Source organism: Petromyzon marinus, chromosome 42 (assembly GCF_048934315.1).
Source record: "Petromyzon marinus isolate PM22_M1 ecotype Great Lakes invasive population chromosome 42, UKy_Petmar_22M1.pri1.0, whole genome shotgun sequence".
Lineage (NCBI taxonomy): Eukaryota > Metazoa > Chordata > Hyperoartia > Petromyzontiformes > Petromyzontidae > Petromyzon > Petromyzon marinus.
Genome location: NC_133708.1, coordinates 13,511,517 through 13,531,897, shown reverse-complemented (window position 1 = coordinate 13,531,897; position 20,381 = coordinate 13,511,517). Strand labels below are relative to the sequence as shown.

The 20,381-nt window shown below is 45.9% G+C and overlaps 2 protein-coding genes across 2 annotated transcripts in view; one reads left to right on the top strand and one right to left on the bottom strand.

The window, feature by feature from the left end:
- Positions 1 to 8,933, bottom strand: part of ITIH5 (inter-alpha-trypsin inhibitor heavy chain 5) — a 32,311-nt gene extending 23,378 nt beyond the window's left edge. Inside the window, exons 1-3 of the mRNA XM_076073634.1 lie at positions 8,547 to 8,933; positions 7,386 to 7,497; positions 803 to 853 (exon numbers count right to left, since the gene is read on the bottom strand). Coding sequence (XP_075929749.1) covers positions 803 to 853; positions 7,386 to 7,497; positions 8,547 to 8,638 — 255 coding nt within the window. The 5' untranslated portion in view covers positions 8,639 to 8,933. The remainder of the gene's footprint in view (positions 1 to 802; positions 854 to 7,385; positions 7,498 to 8,546) is intronic.
- Positions 8,934 to 14,562: 5,629 nt separating this feature from the next.
- On the top strand, positions 14,563 to 19,114 carry NDUFA5 (NADH:ubiquinone oxidoreductase subunit A5). Its single transcript, XM_032969683.2, has 5 exons — positions 14,563 to 14,672; positions 16,780 to 16,824; positions 17,349 to 17,465; positions 18,521 to 18,586; positions 18,886 to 19,114. The coding sequence occupies exons 1-5, from the start codon at positions 14,652 to 14,654 to the stop codon at positions 18,985 to 18,987; spliced, it is 351 nt and encodes a 116-aa protein (XP_032825574.1). The 5' UTR covers positions 14,563 to 14,651; the 3' UTR covers positions 18,988 to 19,114.
- Positions 19,115 to 20,381: the final 1,267 nt, after the last annotated feature.

The window sequence follows — 20,381 nt, the reverse complement described above, 5'->3', positions numbered from 1 at the left end:
GGTATGTTTTTAAGGATGAGAAAAATTGGGTAGGCCCAGGAACGGTTCTGATCATCGTCGCTGGGAAGAATGCTGCCGAACAGAGTGGAATGACGCGGACGTCCGGACTAAACACCTCGCTCGAGAAACCAAAAATCATCGCACCTCCTCATCGCAGAAACCGGTGCTACCATCAACCGCATCGGAACATCATCAACAGGACAATGCGCAACATCTCCTTCGTGAATGTAAAACTAAAGACACGAGCCACAGTGGCGCGTCCGTGGCCGTGCAACCCAAACCATGGACCATGCAGTCAACCCACGGAGACGCGTGGAGTTACATCGAGGCTCATCGCGATACATAAAGACACATTAAAGATACGAGCCACATTTGGGCTACCGTGGCCGTGCAACCCAAACCGTAAACCGCTGTAGTCTGCGCCCCTTCGACAGAGGAGGAACAGAAAAACGACACGAACCAACTCTCTCCTGAAACTCTCTCGTGGCTAGCAGACATCGACAATGGTGGCATTAAAATTAATTCATCGTTGTCAACCCGTACGGTTCACCCCGTATTCTTGTACAGGAAAATTGAGTTTTCAGGTCCATACGGCGTACAGCCATTTCAATACGAGCAAAAACATTGTTTGTGTCTATTTGTTTGTGTTTCTCCCTTGTGATGGCACTTTGTTGGATGAACGTTGAGATGTACGGGGTGACCAATAAGGTCTGAATTGATCTGTAATAAGGTAGGCATTGATAAGGGGTTGACAGGTTTGTGAATTTAAGAATCGCATTTAATACAAAAAATGCTTACTTACATCTGAGTCTGGTGGCGAGGCGTCTGGCCGTCGAGTTCCCCGCTTTTCTCTCTGTCAGACGAATTAAGGGAATTAAATCCAAGTTACTTGGCAGTGACCCACAAGCACTGTTAACAACAAAACAGGGTTATCATTATAAAGGGTGGCCCAAAAGTCAGGACACTTAGGTTTATTATACAAGGTGGTCCAAAAGTCAGGACACATACGGTTATTATACAGGGTGGCCCAAAAGTCTGGACACAAATATATATAAACACCCAGGTCTGTCATTCTGTCATTGTGTGATTAACGTGGCACAATTTCGATTTAAAACTTTCGTGACTGCAGGGATTCATCTTCTTCGTTCTTTCGGTAAAGTGTATTATTTTATTATTTCCCTTCTACGTGACTTTACCGAAAGAACCAAGAAGATGAACGTGGCACGAATTGGTTGAAGTGTGTCACGTGATCGCGAGCAAGCAGCCAACCAGAGGTGTGCCCCTCACAAACATGTACGCCCCCGAGGTGATGTTGCGCCGTAATAAGGCGCTGTGGGCGGCTGATCTGCCAGCACGCTCAGGGGCCGACAGGGGTAGGGGCTGAGGGGGAACGCCCCCCCCTCCATAAGACACCTTAAGATAAGAGCCTTCCCCCCCCCTCCCCGTGACCGGAGGTTGACACCCCAGACCCCCCAGGGGTGGGGGCTAAGGGGGAGGGTTACGTACGGACATATACACACGGTTCTAATTACATTAGTACTACTCTTTGGTTTTATTCGGTAAAGTCACGTAGATAAAATAAAACAAAATAAAAGAAAACAATTAAATCACGACGTTTTGGAGGCAACACAAGCTTCCGTCTTCAGGTGGAATAGTCAACGCGAAATATCTGTGTCAGGAGCACAGTTCAGAGACGACCGGGATTATATACAGGTTAAGGGAGGGGGGAGGAGTCAGTAAGGGGGCGTGGCTGGGTGGGAGGGCTGGGTTAAGCAGCCTTTTGATAGACTGCTGCGGGTAACAACCACTTGGCACTGCACGAGAGTGGGTAAAACCCACCTTTTGTTATGCTGCGTGGGGGGTCGGGGGGAGGAAGAGACATGCTGCATTTTTTTTAAAGCGGCGGCAAACGGCTGTTCAATTATAAGGTAGCTAAAGTTTGATATACAACCACTGAGAAAAGGAAATGGCTGTACAAAAAACTGAAAGGCAGCTAACGTTTAACTTGATTTATAACATCTTTCCAGTGATTGCTCAATTTGAAACCATCCTCTCGGTTGAAGTTGTGTCTGTGTTTGTAAATCTGTATGGCCTCGTGGACAAATCTCTGATGATAACCAGTAGGTTTGCAGAGCACCTTGGTATCGGAGAAAACAATATCATGCTCACCCACAGCGTTGTAACGATGATCAGCCACGGTAGAATAATTCGTTCTGCCGTGTTTCAAATCTGATTTGTGCTCGCGAATTCGGTCAGAGATCTGTCGCTTCATCTCCCCGATATAGCAGTCCCCGCAGGTACAACTCAATTTGTAAACACCGGGGTACTGTAAGTCAGGAATAACATCCTTTACTGACGGGATCAGATCACGGATTTTGTGCACTGTGTTGAACCGGACCTGGATCTTGTGTTTGTTTAGAATTTTGGAAATATTTTTAGTAACGTCTGCTATGTATGGTAACGTGATGATTTTGATAAGAGTGTCAAGTGGTTGTTTCTGTATGGTGGGAGAAACAGCTTGGCGGATGGTAAGGTCAGAGTAACCGTTCATCTTGAGGGCCAGATGTACATGTTTTAATTCACTGGTCAGGTGGTGTTTGTCAGAAATGCAATGAGCCCTCGTGCAGTGCGAAGTGGTTGTTACCCGCAGCAGTCTATCAAAAGGCTGCTTAACCCAGCCCTCCCACCCACCAACGCCCCCTTACTGACTCCTCCCACCTCCCTTAACCTGTATATAATCCCGGTCGTCTCTGAACTGTGCTCCTGACACAGATATTCTGCGTTGACTTTTCCACCTGAAGACGGAAGCTTGTGTTGCCTCCGAAACGTCGTGATTTAATTGTTTTCTTTTATTTTGTTTTATTTTATCTACGTGACTTTACCGAATAAAACCAAGGAGTATGAATCCTTGCAGTCACGAAAGCTTCAAATCTAGAATTACATTAGTACTGTAGTTTTTTTGGTGCTTAAATCCACTGTTGGATGAAGGCCCACCGCACGCTGTGGATTGTAAGGATTGACTTGACCAGTCTGTTTGGGGTCGCCGCAGGCTGTGGTTGTTATAATTATACAGGATGCCCCAAAAGTCTTGATTACAAAGGATGATTATATGTATTTAAATACATCGCAGAGGGTTATTTCATGTATTTTAACAAATGTTCAAACTGACTTCCATTTGCATTAATTAGGAAGCCTACGTGTTAAAGTAAATAATTAGGAATTAAAAAAAATAATCACCAATGTAATCTTTGAATGTTCATCAATTATTGTTTGGTGTCGCAATTCATTTGGGGTTCTTGGTCGAGGTTTGTAAACGACGGATTTGAGGTGACCCCACAGCAATAAGAAGAGGATATAATAATAATAACAGATAAAAGATTAACTTAAAGAATAAACATTTTTTTACATTTAATACCAGTGTTAAAATAAATAAAATAACCCGATGTGTCCTGACTTTTGGGCCACCCTGGAGAGAATAAATAATAATAACACGGACTTAAAACTTTCGTGACTGCAGGAATTCATATTCTTCATATTCTATCTCGTGCTTTACTCCCCCTCTCCCCCCTATCTCTACCCCCCCGTCTCTCCCCCTATCTCTACCACCCTCTCTCTCTCTCCCTATCTCTACCCCCTCCCTCCCCCCATTGTCTCACACACTTGGACCACGCCGCCCGCCTTGAGCCCCACCTCCATCTCGCGCTTTACCCCCCTTCTCCCCCCCTATCTCTACTCCCCCCTCTCTCTCCCCCTATCTCTACCCCTCCCTCCCCCCATTGTCTCACACACTTGGACCACGCCCCTCGCCTTGAGCCCCACCTCCATCTCGCGCTTTACTCCCCCTCTCTCCCCCTATCTCTACCCCCCCTCTCTCTCCCCCTATCTCTACCCCCTCCCTCCCCCCATTGTCTCACACACTTGGACCACGCCCCACCTCCATCTCGCGCTTTACTCCGACATTGCCACTGGCTGCCCCGCCCTTCCAGGTTACGCCGCACAGCTTTCCTTACTGATGCCTCGCAACTCTCTCGTCCCCCGCACACTCACTCTGAAAGCCCCTAGAAGCAGTTGCATTTGGAGGCTTGCCCCCTCTTTTCTCTCCGCCTGATGAAGACCGCTTGTGTTGTGATCGAAACGTCGTGGGTTTTTTGCCTTTATTTTTTATTTAATTTTTATTTTCTATCTACGTGACTTTACCGAAAGAACCAAGAAAATTATAACAGTGTGCAATAAATTTTTATTTATTTTCTGTTCCTGGGTAGTAAGTGTTATTTCCTAATTGCTTATGCCTCAAAAGTACAGAAAATGGCTATTATTCCCCAGAAACTTTGCTTTTGTGACCAGGACAGTGATATTTTTAAATTTACCTATGTTCCAGAACATTCCAGATAGATTCAGTGCTGAGTAAACTTAAAGTAACTTCTAGAACATTCTAGAACTTTCCAATAATATAAATAGTCGTATATATACAGGGGCCTTAAGCCCACCAGTTCAGTTTAGTTCCAGCTGCCTAAGTGGATACATATCTGCATTTTTCTGAGATGGCATCAAGAGGCTGCAAGCATCCGATAGACGCATTTTGCTATGTCTTCGGCCAATTTATTAAGACAAGAGCGAAAAAGTACTCTGTGGAAGCATCTGCTAAGATGTGTGAGGCCTACAAGGCATATTTCGGCATGCCTGTCGGGGATCAAGACAAATCCTGGGCACCTCATTTCACCTGTGAGCAATGCAAAAAACCTCCGGAAAATAAGATGAACCATTGTTGCTCGGAATTTTACGTTATAAAATTTGTTAGAATTTTTATAATTGGAAAAGTTTTTAAAATGTTATTAAAAAATATATATAATACATTAAAAATGTTGCGAGAATCTCTTACACATTAGTCATGGGTGAAATAAATGTATTTTTGTAGGATGGTACAGAGGGGAAAAGAGAGCCATGAAGTTTGCTTTCCCAAGAATTTGGCGGGAACCTACTGACCACTCAAGCAACTGCTACTTCTGCATGGTGGACCCTTCCAAATGTCGGACTGACAAGAATGCACCTGCTATCACGTAGGCAATACCTTCTCGGTGCCACACTGCCATGAGCTCCCCGTACCCACTCCTCCGGAGAGAGAGCAGCCGTCTTTAGAAGAGAGCAGCAAGTCAGAGATCCAGATGACAATTTCAGAGGCGGAGTTAAGAGAAACCCATATTACCCCAACCAAAAAGACCTCAACGACTTGATCAGAGATCTTGGTCTCACCAAGTCCAATGCCGAGCTTTTGACGTCTAGGCTCAAGCAGTGGAACTTGTTGGATGAAAGTGTGCAAGTCGCAGATCAAAGAAAGTGTCACCAACCTTTTTGCAGCTTCTTCACCCGTCAAGATGGGCTCTGCTTCTGCCACATTGTGACCAGTCTGTTCGAGGCAATCGGAATTGCCTGTAACCAGAATGAGTGGCGCCTCTTCATTGACAGCTCATCCAGGAGCCTCAAAGCCGTGCTGCTCCATAATGGTAACAAGTACCCGTCTCTTCCCCTGGCTCACTCGGTGCACCTCAAAGAGGATTACAACAGCATCAATACCTTGCCGGACGCCTTGAAGTATGATGAGTACGGCTGGGAGGTCATCGGAGACTTCAAAATGGTGGCATTCCTGATGGGTCTCCAAGGCGGTTTTACCAAGTTTCCCTGCTATCTTTGCCTTTGGGACAGCAGCGACACCAAGGCGCACTACCACAGGCGGGACTGGCCACAGCGGACCGAGTTCTCTGTGGGGAGGAACAACGTCAAGTGGGAGCCACTGGTGGACCCCCGGAAGATGCTGATGCCACCACTGCACATCAAATTGGGCCTTATGAAACAATTTGTCAGAGCTGTCGATAAGAAGTTGGCAGCCTTCAAGTACCTTCAAGACTTCTTCCCTAAGCTGTCTGAGGCAAAGGTCAAAGCCGGTGTCTTTGACGGATCACAGATAAAGAAGATGCTGGAGTGCAATGAATTCCCCAAGAATCTCACTAGTAAATAGAAAGCGGCTTGGGACAGCTTTATCACAGTGGTTCGTGGCTTCCTGGGCAATCACAAGGTCGAAAACTACGTGGAGCTGGTTGAGACTCTGGTGAAGAACTACGGCACAATGGGCTGTAGGATGTCCCTCAAAGTCCATATCCTTGATGCTCATCTTGATCAATTCAAGGAGAACATGGGAGCGTACTCGGAGGAGCAAGGCGAGCGCTTCCACCAGGATATACTGGACTTTGAACGCCGCTACCAAGGACAATATAACGAGAACATGATGGGAGACCACATTTGGGGGCTGATTCGTGAAAGTGATTTACAGCATAATCGTAAGTCTAGAAAACTACTCACTTCTAAATATTTTGTAATAATTTTTGTATTACTTGAGTGTAAATACATGTTAATTTTGATTCATATTGTTTTTTCTGACTTTATTTGAACGAAAAGACACACATTAGCCCGGTTTCTCATTGAAAATAGGTACATTTCAAAATATCACTGTCCTGGTCACAAAAAGCAAAGTTTGTGGGGAATAATAGCCATTTTCTTAACTTTTTAGGCATAAGCAATTACGAAATAACACATACTACACATGAACAAAAATTGCGTTACATAGTTTAATTATCATTACTGCATTACATTTTCACGCTATTTTAAAACTCCTTTTACATCTCCTACGCAAGTAAACATCAAAGCGATGAATTCATGAATGGTTTCATTGTTCACGGATGTTTGAGCCTCAGACACCCGGCCGATTGCCACGACGCAGCACAAAAGTGGCCCCGCGTTCTCGGTCCAACGAGGTGGTCATAGTGAACCTCGTAATTAATGTATCCATCAGCCCGAAATCATTCCTCTGTTCGGAGCTAACCTTTGCGAACCCGCGAAGCCCACGCACACGAAACGATCTTATAAGTTTGATTCATTAACCAATTAACTAAAGCAGTTTATGAGTCGCCGTTCGTTGTCCCTTCCACACGGGCTGGCTATTGTGAATGCATGACTGAATTAACTTACGAACGAAATCCCCGCGAATTCAATTGATCCCAGAACATTCCTCCGGAAGAGCTGGCCATTGTGAATGCATGAACGAATTAACTTACGAACGAATTCCTCGCGACTAAAACTAGTCCCAGATCATTCCTATGGAAGAGCTGGCCATTGTGAACGATCAAAAAGCACCCCCCCCCCCCCCCCCCACAGACAAATTAATAAAACATTCGTGTAATTAAATATTTAGTCGGATCATTGTGTTATTTATATAACTAGGAACCGATTCACCCCACACCGTTCTCTACACGAGCTGGACTTTGTGAATTAATCTCGGGAATGAATGTCTCTAGCAATGAATGGGCCCGCGAATTTGGCCATAATGAACTCACGAAGCTGATGTGCACTTGGGTGGCATCGGAGGAGATGGGCAGCAGGACGGAGGCGATGGCGGTGACGAAGACGAGAAGTCCAGCGGTGGGAATCAAACTCATACACATGGCTCTGCAGCCGAGGTGGGGGTCCGTGTGCGCAAAGACACAGGCAGGGCAGGACTTTTTGAATGTCTATGTGTGTCAGCGTGTGTGTGTGTGCCTGTGGGTGGGTCAGGGTGTGAGTGTGTCTGTGGGTGGGTCAGGGTGTGAGTGTGTCTGTGGGTGGGTCAGGGTGTAAGTGTGTCTGTGGGTGGGTCAGAGTGTGAGTGTGTGTGTCTGTGGGTGGGTCAGGGTGTGTGTGTGCCTGTGGGTGGGTCAGGGTGTGAGTGTGCCTGTGGGTGGGTCAGGGTGCGAGTGTGTCTGTGGGTGGGTCAGGGTGTGGTGTGCCTATGGGTGGGTCAGGGTGTGAGTGTGCCTGTGGGTGGGTCAGGGTGTGAGTGTGTCTGTGGGTGGGTCAGGGTGTGAGTGTGTCTGTGGGTGGGTCAGGGTGTGTGTGAGTGAGTGTGTCTTTGGGTGGGTCAGGGTGTGAGTGTGTCTGTGGGTGGGTCAAGGTGTGTGTGTGTCTGTGGGTGGTTCAGGGTGTGAGTGTGTCTGTGGGTGGGTCAGGGTGTGTGTTTGTTGGTGGGTCAGGGTGTGAGTGTGTGTGTATCTGTGGGTGGGTCAGGGTGTGGGTCAGGGTGTGAGTGTGTGTCTGTGGGTGGGTCAGGGTGTGAGTGTGCGTGTGTCTGTGGGTGGGGAGCGGTAGTGGAGCGGTCAGCGCGCTGCGCTATGAACCCGGGGTCGCAAGTTCGATTCCCGCTCAACCGCCAACACCATCATTGACGATTATCAAAACCGGTCCTGGGCCTCGCCTAGGTCGACTCAGCCTCAAACGAGTACCTGATGCGTTGTGTAAACATCGCCACTCGGGAGACAAAGGCGGCCGGGCGTGGTGCTGGCTACCCACACCCTCGTGTGCCGTGAAGGCCTTAACAGGTGCTCGCTAACAGCACTTGCCCCGACAGTCTTTGAAGGTTATACGTGGGATCTTTGTCTTTGGGTATGGATGTCAGTTGGTAAATGGGTCGGTGCGTGTGTTTTTTTGTGTCAGGAGCGTAGGTGTACAAACGTAGGCAATACCTGGCGAGATGTAATGTTGAACGCCGTGGTGAGGTGTCAGTATCAACTCGCGCTCCAAGACTTCTCGCACACCCACCCAACCGCTTAATCATCCAGGCACTATCCAGGCGCAACGCTGCTTAGCTTCAGAGACCTGGTGAGATCGGGCGCGTTCCGGGTGATTGGGCCAGAGGCGTGCGTTGACACCACATCGATATTGAGATTACACGGAGGAAGAGGAATACGTAGTTCAGATAGCAAACATATGAACTGTTAATTCAATTGGCATTGGGCAGGACATGTCACGAGATGGGATGGTGGGCGGTGGTCGAGGCTAACGACGGACTGGCAGTCAAAAAACGAAAAATATATATTTTTATTTTACCAGGTAAGGCCCGCTGAGCAATGCAGCTCTTTTTCAGAAGTTACCTGGCCACAAATGATAACTCAACGAAGTGGCTTATCATCACGTGGAAATATATAGCAACCAAATGCTCTCAACGCACGTTTTGATTCTAAATGTGTGGGGGGGGGGACCGGAGGACCCAGAGAAAAATCCACGCGACCACTGCTTGGGTGGAGCGCGGTGTAAATATTGAAACTATAAAATGTTTTTACTTTATAGGTAAGGCCCACTGAGCTATGTAGCTCTTGTTCAGAAGCGACCTCGCCAAAGCTCAACGCAGTGGCTTATCATCACGTGGACATGTTTAGCAGCCAAACACTTTAAACGCGCATGTTTATACATGTGGAGGGTAAAAACCAGAGGGCCCGGAGAAAAATCCACGCGACCACGTGGAGAAAGACACGCAAACTCCAAATATACAGGCGTCGGCATCGAACCCACGACCTCCTGTGTACCAATGGAGGTAGTTAACATCTCCTAGCCATCGTGGCGACAAAGGAGATGGAGCGACGAAATGAGCTCACGCCTTGGAGCTACGCGGATTGCTGAGTCGCAGAACCTCGGGAGACGGACGGCGGATGGGGGCTGCATCCAGCAGTGGATAGAGAATAGTTGATAATGATAACAGACAGACAGCATACAGGCAAGCAGCGTAGCTAGACAGAGGAATACCACTTCGGTAGACAGCTTGCAGATGGCTGTCTGTTTGCTAGATGCCTGCGTGTGTTTTTGCGAATGTTTGTTGAACTTCTTTCGCGCAGTACGTAGCCGACCGTGCTAAGATGGGCAGCCGAGATGGACTCACATAGAGGCGCCTGCATGTCCAGCTGGCCGTCTGTCTGCACAAGCAAGAAGGCACACAGATATACAGCCATCTCGGCAGACAGAGAGACATCACGACAGCGTTAGCCAAGGATATTCATTGAGGCACAATGACGCATCAGTCAGTCCGAGTGAGTGAGGGCCAGGCAGACAACACGATCGCCACGTCAACCATAGCGCAGCACGTGGGAGAGAGAGACAAAGACCACACACATACACAAAGTGACACACACACAAAGTGACACACACACACAAAGTGACACACACACCAAGTAACACACACACACAAAGTAACACACACACACAAAGTGACACACACACAAAGTGACACACACACACAAAGTAACACACACACACAAAGTGACACACACAAAGTGACACACACACAAAGTGACACACACACAAAGTGACACACACAAAGTGACACACACACAAAGTGACACACACAAAGTGACACACACACAAAGTGACACACAAAGTGACACACAAAGTGACACACACACACAAAGTGACACACACACCCAAAGTGACATACACACACACAAAGTGACACACACAAAGTGAAACACACACAAAGTGACACACACAAAGTGACACACACACAAAGTGACACACACAAAGTGACACACACACAAAGTGACACACACACAAAGTAACACACACACAACGTGACACACACAAAGTGACACACACAAAGTGACACACACACACAAAGTGACACACACAAAGTGACACACACACAAAGTGACACACACAAAGTGACACACACACACAAAGTGACACACAAAATGACACACACAAAGTGACACACACACAAAGTGACACACACACCCAAAGTGACACACACACAAAGTGACACACACACACAAAGTGACACACACACACAAAGTGACACACACAAAGTGATACACACACAAAGTGACACACACACAAAGTGACACACAAAGTGACACACACGCAAAGTGACACACACACACAAAGTGACACACAAAGTGACACACACACAAAGTGACACACACACACAAAGTGACACACAAAGTGACACACAAAGTGACACACACACACGCGGTCAATGGTGAGTGCGGTGTTTGTCGGTGACGGAGCTGCCGAATTGTTTAACGGCCGCGTGCCCCTGCGCCGAGGCTCTGCCAGCGAGGCGACGCTTTGAAGCCCGCGACCCACGGCGTGACACGAGAGAAACGACAGACGTGGTAAGTTTGTCGATTTTTTTTTAGTATGGTCACTTCTTTCACGTGCACAAATACCCTGCTATTACATTCCATTTGTATCGTCAGAGGGGGGGGGGGGGGGGATTTTTGTTAAAATAAAGATTCTGCACCTGCAATCGAGCAATGCAATGTTTGTATTTGTTACACGATACGTTCCGTGTAGCCAGTTAGCCAGCTTGCTCAGCTCGATTCGTGGTGCCATTAGCACGGAACATAGTTCACAGTTTCATAGTTTCATTTATTAGGTATAGCCCTGTGAGCCATTCGGCTCTTGAATCGGGTGCAACCGCAACAAACAAAAAAACAAAAACATGAACAAGAAAACATCTTAAAGTGACTATGTGACTGTGCAAACAGAAAATCCAGGAAACAAAACATCAAAATATTCCTGAAATAGCACCGTACACCAACGCTGTGTGCAAAAATCCCAGTGGGATGCAAGTCAAACAACAACAAGACAACTAAGATTAAGGCCATCAGTCTAACTCCGTACTACAATAAACAAAAACATGGCCAAACCAAAAAACTTTTAGAAATCACCAAAATAAAGCCATAAATGCAATGTAACAGTGAACAACAACAGCGCCAGAGCGCTCCTTGCACAGGAACACGCAACATTTGGGCAGAACGCGTCGGAGGTGCAGGCGCAAGTAGCGGTTAAAGATCCAACATTTAACTATTTTAGCGCCATAACAATGTGGCGATTGTTTAAAAAAGCTAAAGGTGCAGCCCTGAAATTTCACACTCAGGCCACTGCTGGCAGAAAGGCTGTTCACTCAGAGGGAGCTATAGAGAGAGAGTCGCGCGAGTAGGTATTTCATAGCTGTCAACCCGTACAATAAGGGCAAATAATAATAATATTGTGTCTATTTGTGTTACTCACTTGTGATGGGACTTTGTAGGATGGACGTTGAGATTTATAATGGCACGGGGTAACGAATAAGAATTGGTTTGCAATAAGGTAGGTCAATGATAAGGGGTTGACATGTATGATTATATTATGGACAGAGACCCATAGAGATCCATAGAGACCCATAGAGATGGATAGAGACCCATAGCTGTACATAGAGACCCATAGATATATATACCCACAGAGACCCACACAGATACACAGAGACCCATAGAGATGCATAGAGACCCATAGGCATACACAGATATAGCAAAGCTGTCAACCCATACGGTTTACCCCGTATTTTTGGACAGGGAAATTGAGTTTTCAGGTCCATACTGCGTACAGACGTTTCAATACGGGCAAAAAATAATCATTTGTGTTTCTCCTTTGTGATGGCACTTTGTAGGATGAACGTTGAGATTTATCAGGGCACGGGGTGACCAATAAGGTATGAATTGGTCTGTAACAAGATAGGGCACTGATAAGGGGTTGACAGGTGTGATATTTGGCCTACTCTTCCCCGTTGCTGGATGAGGGTTGAGTACACGCGCAATGTCACCCCCACAACGCGACCTTCCCCATCGACTGTGCAATGTCCATTCATGTTAGTTTCAATTGCCACGCCTGGAGATCGCACTCGCTACCGCTGCATTGCAAGTCCAGTGTCGCTAACCATTGTACTGTACACCATGGCAGTATCCCGGAATTAGACGTTATATAAAACCCTTTGTTTCTCGATTTCTCAACCGCTTAAACTGAATGAACCTGATACATTTCGATTGAAAGCTTTCGTGACTGCAAGGATTCATCTTCTTTGGTTCTTTCGGTAAAGTCACGTAGAATGAGAATAAAATAATAAAATAACACAATAAAATTCTCACGACGTTTCGGCCACAACGCAAGCGGCCGTCTTCAGGTGAAAGGAACAGACCTGTCGGGACGACGACTCTAAACCATAGAGCCCAATGCATCTCCGACCAGGAACACATTACCAGTGAACTCAAGCACGTACACCAAGCTCTCAAGGCTAATGGTTACTCCGACTACACAATCCGCAAAGCTATCACTCCAGTCATGAAGAAGGATCCTCTTGTGGAGCTATTCAAAACCATCACCTTACCCTACATTGCGGGGGTCACAGAAACAACCACTTGACACTCCGATCAAAATCATCACGTTACCATACATAGCAGACGTTACTAAAAAGATTTCCAAAATCCTGAATAAACACAAGATCCAGGTCCGATTCAACACAGTACATAAAATCCGTGATCTGGTCCCGTCTGTAAAAGATGTGGTTCCAGACATACAGTACCCGGGCGTCTACAAACTAAGTTGCCTCTGTGGTAGCAGTTACATTGGAGAAACCAAACGACATGTCTCGGACCGCATCCGTGAACGTAAATCAGACTTGAAACACGGTAGGACGAACTCCTCAGCCTTGGCAGATCACTTATAATTCAGTGGGCTCATATGGCATTGACTTCTCCAAGACGGAGGTTCTCTGCAAGCCATCCGGCTACCATGAGAGATTCGTTCATGAGGCCATCCACATATACAGAGAATTCAACCGAAAAGATGGATTATGGCTCAGTAATCATTGGAAAGACGTGATACACCATTTCGGCTTTTGATTGTTTTACAGTGACTTTCAGACCGCAGTCCATTCGCTGGCATTGCTTCTTAGTACCTTTCACACGACGGTCAATGGTATGGTTTATAGCATATTGTATAATAATAAATAGTATAACAGTGTAATGTTTAATATCATTTATAAGGTAATATAGTTTCGTAATTGTATAGTGAATATACAGCAGTGTGGTATACAGTAGGGTTGGTAGAATAATACATAGTGTAATATTACAAGTCTAATATTATTATAGTCTAAAGTATAGGGTAGTGTCTAGTAACTCAGTGTATAATTCAATGTTGGGGTCTGTGGCAGTTTATAATACGGGGTATAGTCGTGAGATGTAAGAAAAAAGATTAGTTGGAGGCATATTATAATAATTTTTGCGACATAGAAGTGTAATGTATAATGACTTATTGTTCGTAGCTCAGCTTATTGGAGAGTATATTGAGTATATTGATGATATTGATGTAGTTATATTTAGTTCTTTAACATCGGTTTATTGTATGATAGTTGGGTAGTTGCAGTTCTTTAGCGTTAATATACTAAATGCCTCTGTTGATATGTAAACTCTGACTTTAACATAGCCACTTCCGTGACCAGTTACATGCTAATTCCTCACATTAACATCATGCTAATCTCCCAGTTACATGTTAATTTCTCACCTTAACATCCTGCTAATCTCTCACATTAACATAGCTACTTCAATGCTAAATTATTCTTGTTGATATGTAAACTCCTTTGTCAAGGCGCTCGGCTCCTCCCATCCAGCTTAAAAGACGCTGCTAAGCTTAGCAGTGTTCATTAAAGCACTGTCTTCCCGACAGTCCTGTTTCTTCACCTGAAGAAGGCTACTTGTGTGTGGCCGAACCGTCGTGAGAATTTTATTTAGTTATGTTTTATTTTTATTATTTTATTATTTCCCTTCTACGTGACTTTACCGAAAGAACCAAGAAGATGAAGACGAGACGTAATTGTACCCCTACCGTGTCCACACAGTTACACCGCGCGCAATAACGAAACGCATTTCGCCGAATGATTTTTCTGTTGTGACCGCGGGGCGCTCCGTAGCCTGCGCTGACTCGGCCAATCAGAGCGCTGCTCTGCCAGACGAAGCTCCGCCCCTCCCCCTCTACCCCTAGGCAACATGGCCGGTGCGCTCAAGAAGGTGACCGCATCTCCTTGCATCACATCCTCCACCTCGCTCTCGTCTCTCTCTGTCTTCTTGTTTACCTCGAATCATTCTCCCTCTCTCGCCGTCTTCTCGCCTTCTCCCGGTGCCGAGAGACTCCGGCGAGACGCGGGACGAGGCGGGGAACGGTTCGCATCACTCCGTACCACCTTGGGCATTGAGCTCGGCTCTCGCGGCGCTTGATGGTTGCCCTTGACCCTGGATGAGATTGATCGCTCGGAGCTCGGAAATTATCCTGAATTATACTTAATGCAGTAAAGTTTACGTCACTTGAGTTGCGTCTGTTAATTTAAGTGACCTAAGTCGGGTGGTCTATGTGTGTGCGAGATACGTAGAATATGAACATTTGTGATTTGAGGAATCCGATGAGCTATAAAGCTCTTTTTGGGGGGTTATATCGCGTAAATATATAAATGTTGTGTCGTAAAAACCCGCCACCACCCGGCACAGCCAACTAGTAAGGGTTGTCACGTAAACAGAACGTGGCCAATTCGTCACTAGTACAGCACACCGGTGTGTTGGAGAGCCAAGCCACGACATTTACAATCTGTGTGTTGGAGAGCCAAGCCACAACATTTATAATCTGAGTACAAAGATTTTGCCAGTAATTTCTCCAAAAGCTTTTTTTCACAGTAAGGGCGGGTCAGAACGTTACAACAATTAACGATATAAAAACACGAGAGGAGTGAAAAGTATAGGAAAGGTAAACAAATACCTTTTTAAGAATATACAAATAAAACTAAACTACGGTATTTTTATCTTACCAGATAAAGCCCACTGAGCTATTACATTATTTTTCAGAAGCGACAAAGTGGCTGATGTTGAAATTTATATCAGTAAATCTTCTAAATGCATGTTTCACTTACATCGTTATAGTTAAGTACCATACTGTGCATCACTTAGTCTTGAGGTGTATATTGTGAGGTGGTGGGGTGGGAGCTCCAACCCCGTTTGCCAACGCATAGTGACCATCGTGGTGAAGTATGGTCAAATAATCCACCAAGAGCGACATGGAATTGGGACTGACAAAGTGTTTTACGTGAATAGTGTGTTTTTGGAACCTGGCATGAGTGGCTTTGTGTCACGTAAAATGTCACACCGGTTAACTGCTTAAAACCCCTTAAATTGGCTATGGTATCAGCAGCAGAGGGCAGTTCAGCCAAAACGTTGTACACGAACTGTACATATGCTCTCATATCTATGCTCCTCGACATCACAAACCTGCACTAACCAGCGTGAATTGTGGTGAGATAACTTCACAACACGTGCACAACGTGGGGAAGCAGTCATCCAGAAATCTATTGACAAAAAAGGCTAGTTTTTACGTACAAAGACAATTTGCAATCGATTGGGAAAGTTTCTCATTCCAAGGTGTAGAGTAGAGAGTCGCACAACAGCATACTGTGCACTTGTTAAAGCCGTTCCAATCCACATGTTCAACTTCGTTTGTTTATCCAAAGTAAAAGTATCAATAAACACTTGCCATGGAAACGCAACCATAGGTTCCCGCAAGTCATTGCATTTAATGTTGATAAATGGACTTGGGTTAAGGGCGACATTTGTTTCTACATTTCCAACTTGTAAGTGACTGCACAAGTCGCCTAGGGCTAAAACATTGTTGGGAAAGGAGCATGCCTATGCGCTTGCAATGGTAGTTCTGGATTTTTAAAAAAAAATTTACCTAGCGAGGTGGCCGGGTTCCTCAAAGGTCAGAGCCCTGAGCTGGCGTCGTTGCTGAGATCGTGGATTACAACCCAGGCTGAAACCGACCCGTATTCCAACCCAGCACCTCAGTGGTGCCGGCTTCGTGTCTCCAACTCCGTTATCAGCCCACTTAGCCACCTCATTAACTTTTTTCAGGGTTTGTTAATCCACTGCTGGATGAATGCTTCCCCATGCTGTGTTGGTCGCAGGGGTTGTTTTGACTGTGGTTCCCCATGCTGGTCAGTACAGGTTGGTGAAGGGGGGAGCACAGGACTTGTTATTTTGAAATGTAAAGTTATTGTTATGCCTAACATGAACATCTTTTGAGCAATACAGTACCCTCTTGACTGTGTTATTTATGGATGTTTGTTTTTACCAGACGACTGGGCTAGTGGGACTTGCTGTCTCCAAGAACCCTCATGAGGTTAGTGTCTTAAGTTACCACAGTGGATACCACAACCCCTCACACTCCTGTGTTTTAGGACCTATGATCATTTCACCCAGAATGTGCCTAATCTTGTCAGATCATACACTAAGCTGGGTTAATCCTGGATAGTGCCTGGATGGGTGGACCACCATGCACAAGTGGGTTGTTATAGGCTGCTACAGGGCTAAGTAATCGGTCGCAGAGTGCATTGCAGCAAAATCCATTCTTGTTTTGCGATTCTTTGCTCTCAAATGTAATGTAATATTCTGCTGTCATTGGTGGCCAGGCTGAAACCATAAAACCCGCTAAGCTGGAGAACCCAGTTCAATCACAAGTGGCTAAAGCCTTAATTTGATGCCAGAATTTTAGTAGTGCCCGCTTGTAGCCTTGATCTTCAGAGCCACCCGGGCCCACTCAAAGAATCGACGCTTGAAATCAAATCATGATCTTGAATTATGATCATGGTAAGAAAGTTGTGGGGGGAAGTGGTTAAATGCGTTGCATTCGCCGTGTCCCCACAGCACCTGAACGCTGTTTACATCAAGATCCTCGGCGTGTTGCAGACGGTCCCAAAGGATGCCGCGTACAGGAAATACACGGAACAGATCATCAATGAGCGCCAGCATCACGTCCAGACGGTAGCTCCCAGTTGCGACATTCATCTCCGCTATGTGGCATCTGATGTGAAGTGAAATGGGGTTCATAGTCTTTAACACCAAGATGTTTGGATCTGGCATCTTCATATTTAGAGGCCCACGGCCACATGAAGAGTCGATCCTATCTTTAAAAACGTTATGCTTAATTTCAACTCAAATTTGTAAAGCAGCGATCATTGCTGCTTATGATTGTAATGTTAGTTGACTCCAGGTCTGCTTGGTGCACTGTGCTATGAACCCAGTGACCAGAAATAGATGAATGGCCACTGCTAACATAACTTAACCAACACGGTACTGACCAGTCACGTACGGTCAGGGGAGGCAGTGGAGGCAGGGCCTCACCTGTCATACTCCAATGAAAATAGCTGTTAGAAGAGTAAAAACATATATTAAGGTTTTTCCACTGCTCTGTGTTATAAATGTCATTTCTGTATGATTCCAATCATTTTTATCGTCAAAATCGCCAAATTTGTGGAGCTCCGCTGCAAATACAGGGAGAGACGAGAGGTGAGGCAGCGAAGAGCTCAGCCTCCCCTCTGATTGCGCAACCCCTCAGAAACTGGATGGAGCGCAGGCAATAAGCGCGTGCCTGTCACTATGTCTCTGTATGTTACCAATGTAATGTTTGGAGATCCCTTCATTACATGCGCTCGCCTTCCATAGTCCAGGTAACTTATTTCACGTATATGTGTATAAAGATATTTAGGCATGCTGATCTCGTCATAAAAACTGCAATGAAAAAGCACCAGGGGAGGCAGCTACCACATCTGCCTCACTGAAGGGGTTGCGTTTCTTAGCCAGTGCCTCCCCAGCCATTGACCTCACCGTACGTCACTGGTACTGACCATTGTGGGGAAATATGATCAAACAACCCGTATGAGCGACATGGCGTGGGGAAGCATTCCACTAGCAGTGGATTCATGAAAGGCTGTAAATTTAATTAATAGCTCATAAAGTTAAGGTTAGTTAAGTCAGAATGAAAAATAACCTTTACTCTTTGTGTAACAACTAACGTTTGTCAATGTCCACATTTACAGGAGCCCGATATTGAGAAGCTGGAGAAAAAGATCAATTGTGGACAGATCGAAGAAGTGATCCGACAGGTACGTTCCACGGCATCACCACCTGCCGTTCTTAGCTTTGGTTCCCCGCTATATTCGTTAACACACTCAGTTGGCTGTACTAGGCTCTACAGTTTCCCCAGTGTTGCGCCACAGATTTTTGTGTTTCATTTGTTGTTCTTCCCCTGCACCTCCGATCAGCATTGGCGAGTGACATTGCGTCGTGATATCATAACACCGTAGATGACACAATAATTGGAGACTTGTGTTGCTAATTCATTAGAAATGTAAAGTCGTCAATGTTTTACCTAAACGTGTGTGCGTGAATCATTCTTCACCAGGCCGAGAAGGAGCTCTCCCTGGCGAGGAAGATGCAGGAGTGGAAGCCTTGGGAACCACTCATTGAGGAGCCACCTCCCAACCAGTGGAAGTGGCCCATCTAAATCTCACCCCATCTGATTCCGTCTGCATCTCCGGTCCGAGCACGACTGTGACCCGCGATATCATTAACGTAAATGTATAGCGCGCTTTTGGTTTGGTTATTGACAATAAAAGTCACCAATCAATGAACGAGTGTCCCTGTGTACCGCTGTTTAATCAATCAGGTACGTTTGTACATGTGCATGGATAGATAGGTTAGATAGATTTTATTTATATCAGCAGGAAGGGCCCAATGAGCTGCTAGGTTCTCTCTCATGGGTGTCCTGCGATGTTACAGATGGAGAGCCCCTTGTAGACCTCCCCACCTCCCCTTTTGCTGTATGATGACGACTATGATGATGACTGATGACGACCCCTCACTGCGAGTAATGATGCGTTACAAACTAATGCAGTGCGCCATTTGTTGGAGTATGGGCAAGAAGAGCCGTCGCTTTTAGGTAATGTACATTGGTGAAATGCTAAGAAGATATAATTAATTATAACATTTCCTTTGCTCATCCACTACTAAATCAAGGTCACCACATGCCATGTTGATCATGGAGGGTTGTTTGACCATACCTCACCATGTTGGTCAGTGCAGTTTGGAAAAGAGGTGTTGAGGGAGAGTCCTAGGATTGGTTTTAGATCTTGTCACCGATGTTAGCCTTGGCCAGGAATCCTACCTGGGCCGCATGGTACAACTTACTGTGTCAACCACTGCGCTGCTTTACCCATAACACACGGAAAAGAAAGTCATGTCACCATGTATGCAGCAGCTGTGGCATTGTCATAGTGCGCCATCTGCTGTGTTGCGAATTACATTGCATGGATTTTTATTTCCACGTAAGCAGACTTCCGAATGGCATTACAGTAATTCCAAATCCTGAGCGATAATGAACCTCAACGGGCTCCCACGTGGTTAAATAAAGGATGTCAATACCTACTATAATCACCCAGAAATGTCTGTCCGTGCGGCGCATGACGTCACTCCACATGAGGCCCACCCCCCGCTCATTAATATTCATGAGTGGGTGGATTTTTATACTAACGCAGAGGCAGGTCGAGCTGAATTAAATAATTTATTGCGCAAAGTCGCTTCAAATATGACGTTCCTTTACAGAAAGTGACGGTAAAAAATAAATATACGCAGCACAGTGCTACATCCGTGCGTGACGTCACTTCAAAAGAGGCCCTTCATTAATATTCATGTCGGCGTGGAAATTTACACGAACGCACAAGAAGGTCGCGCACTCCACATGCCGCACCCCTCCCCTCATTAATAATCATGAGCGGGTGACGTCACTCCACATGCCGCACCCCTCCCCTAATTAATAATCATGAGCGGGTGACGTCACTCCACATGCTGCACCCCTCCCCTCATTACTAATCATGAGCGGGTGACGTCACTCCACATGCC

Bases quoted from the DNA above. Each gene is read 5' to 3' on its own strand.
- NDUFA5 (XM_032969683.2), top strand. From the start codon at position 14,652: ATGGCCGGTGCGCTCAAGAAG. The intron at 16,825-17,348 runs GTTAGTGTCTTA...GTGTCCCCACAG, and splicing joins TCTCCAAGAACCCTCATGAG to CACCTGAACGCTGTTTACAT. The intron at 17,466-18,520 runs GTAGCTCCCAGT...CCACATTTACAG, and splicing joins GCCAGCATCACGTCCAGACG to GAGCCCGATATTGAGAAGCT.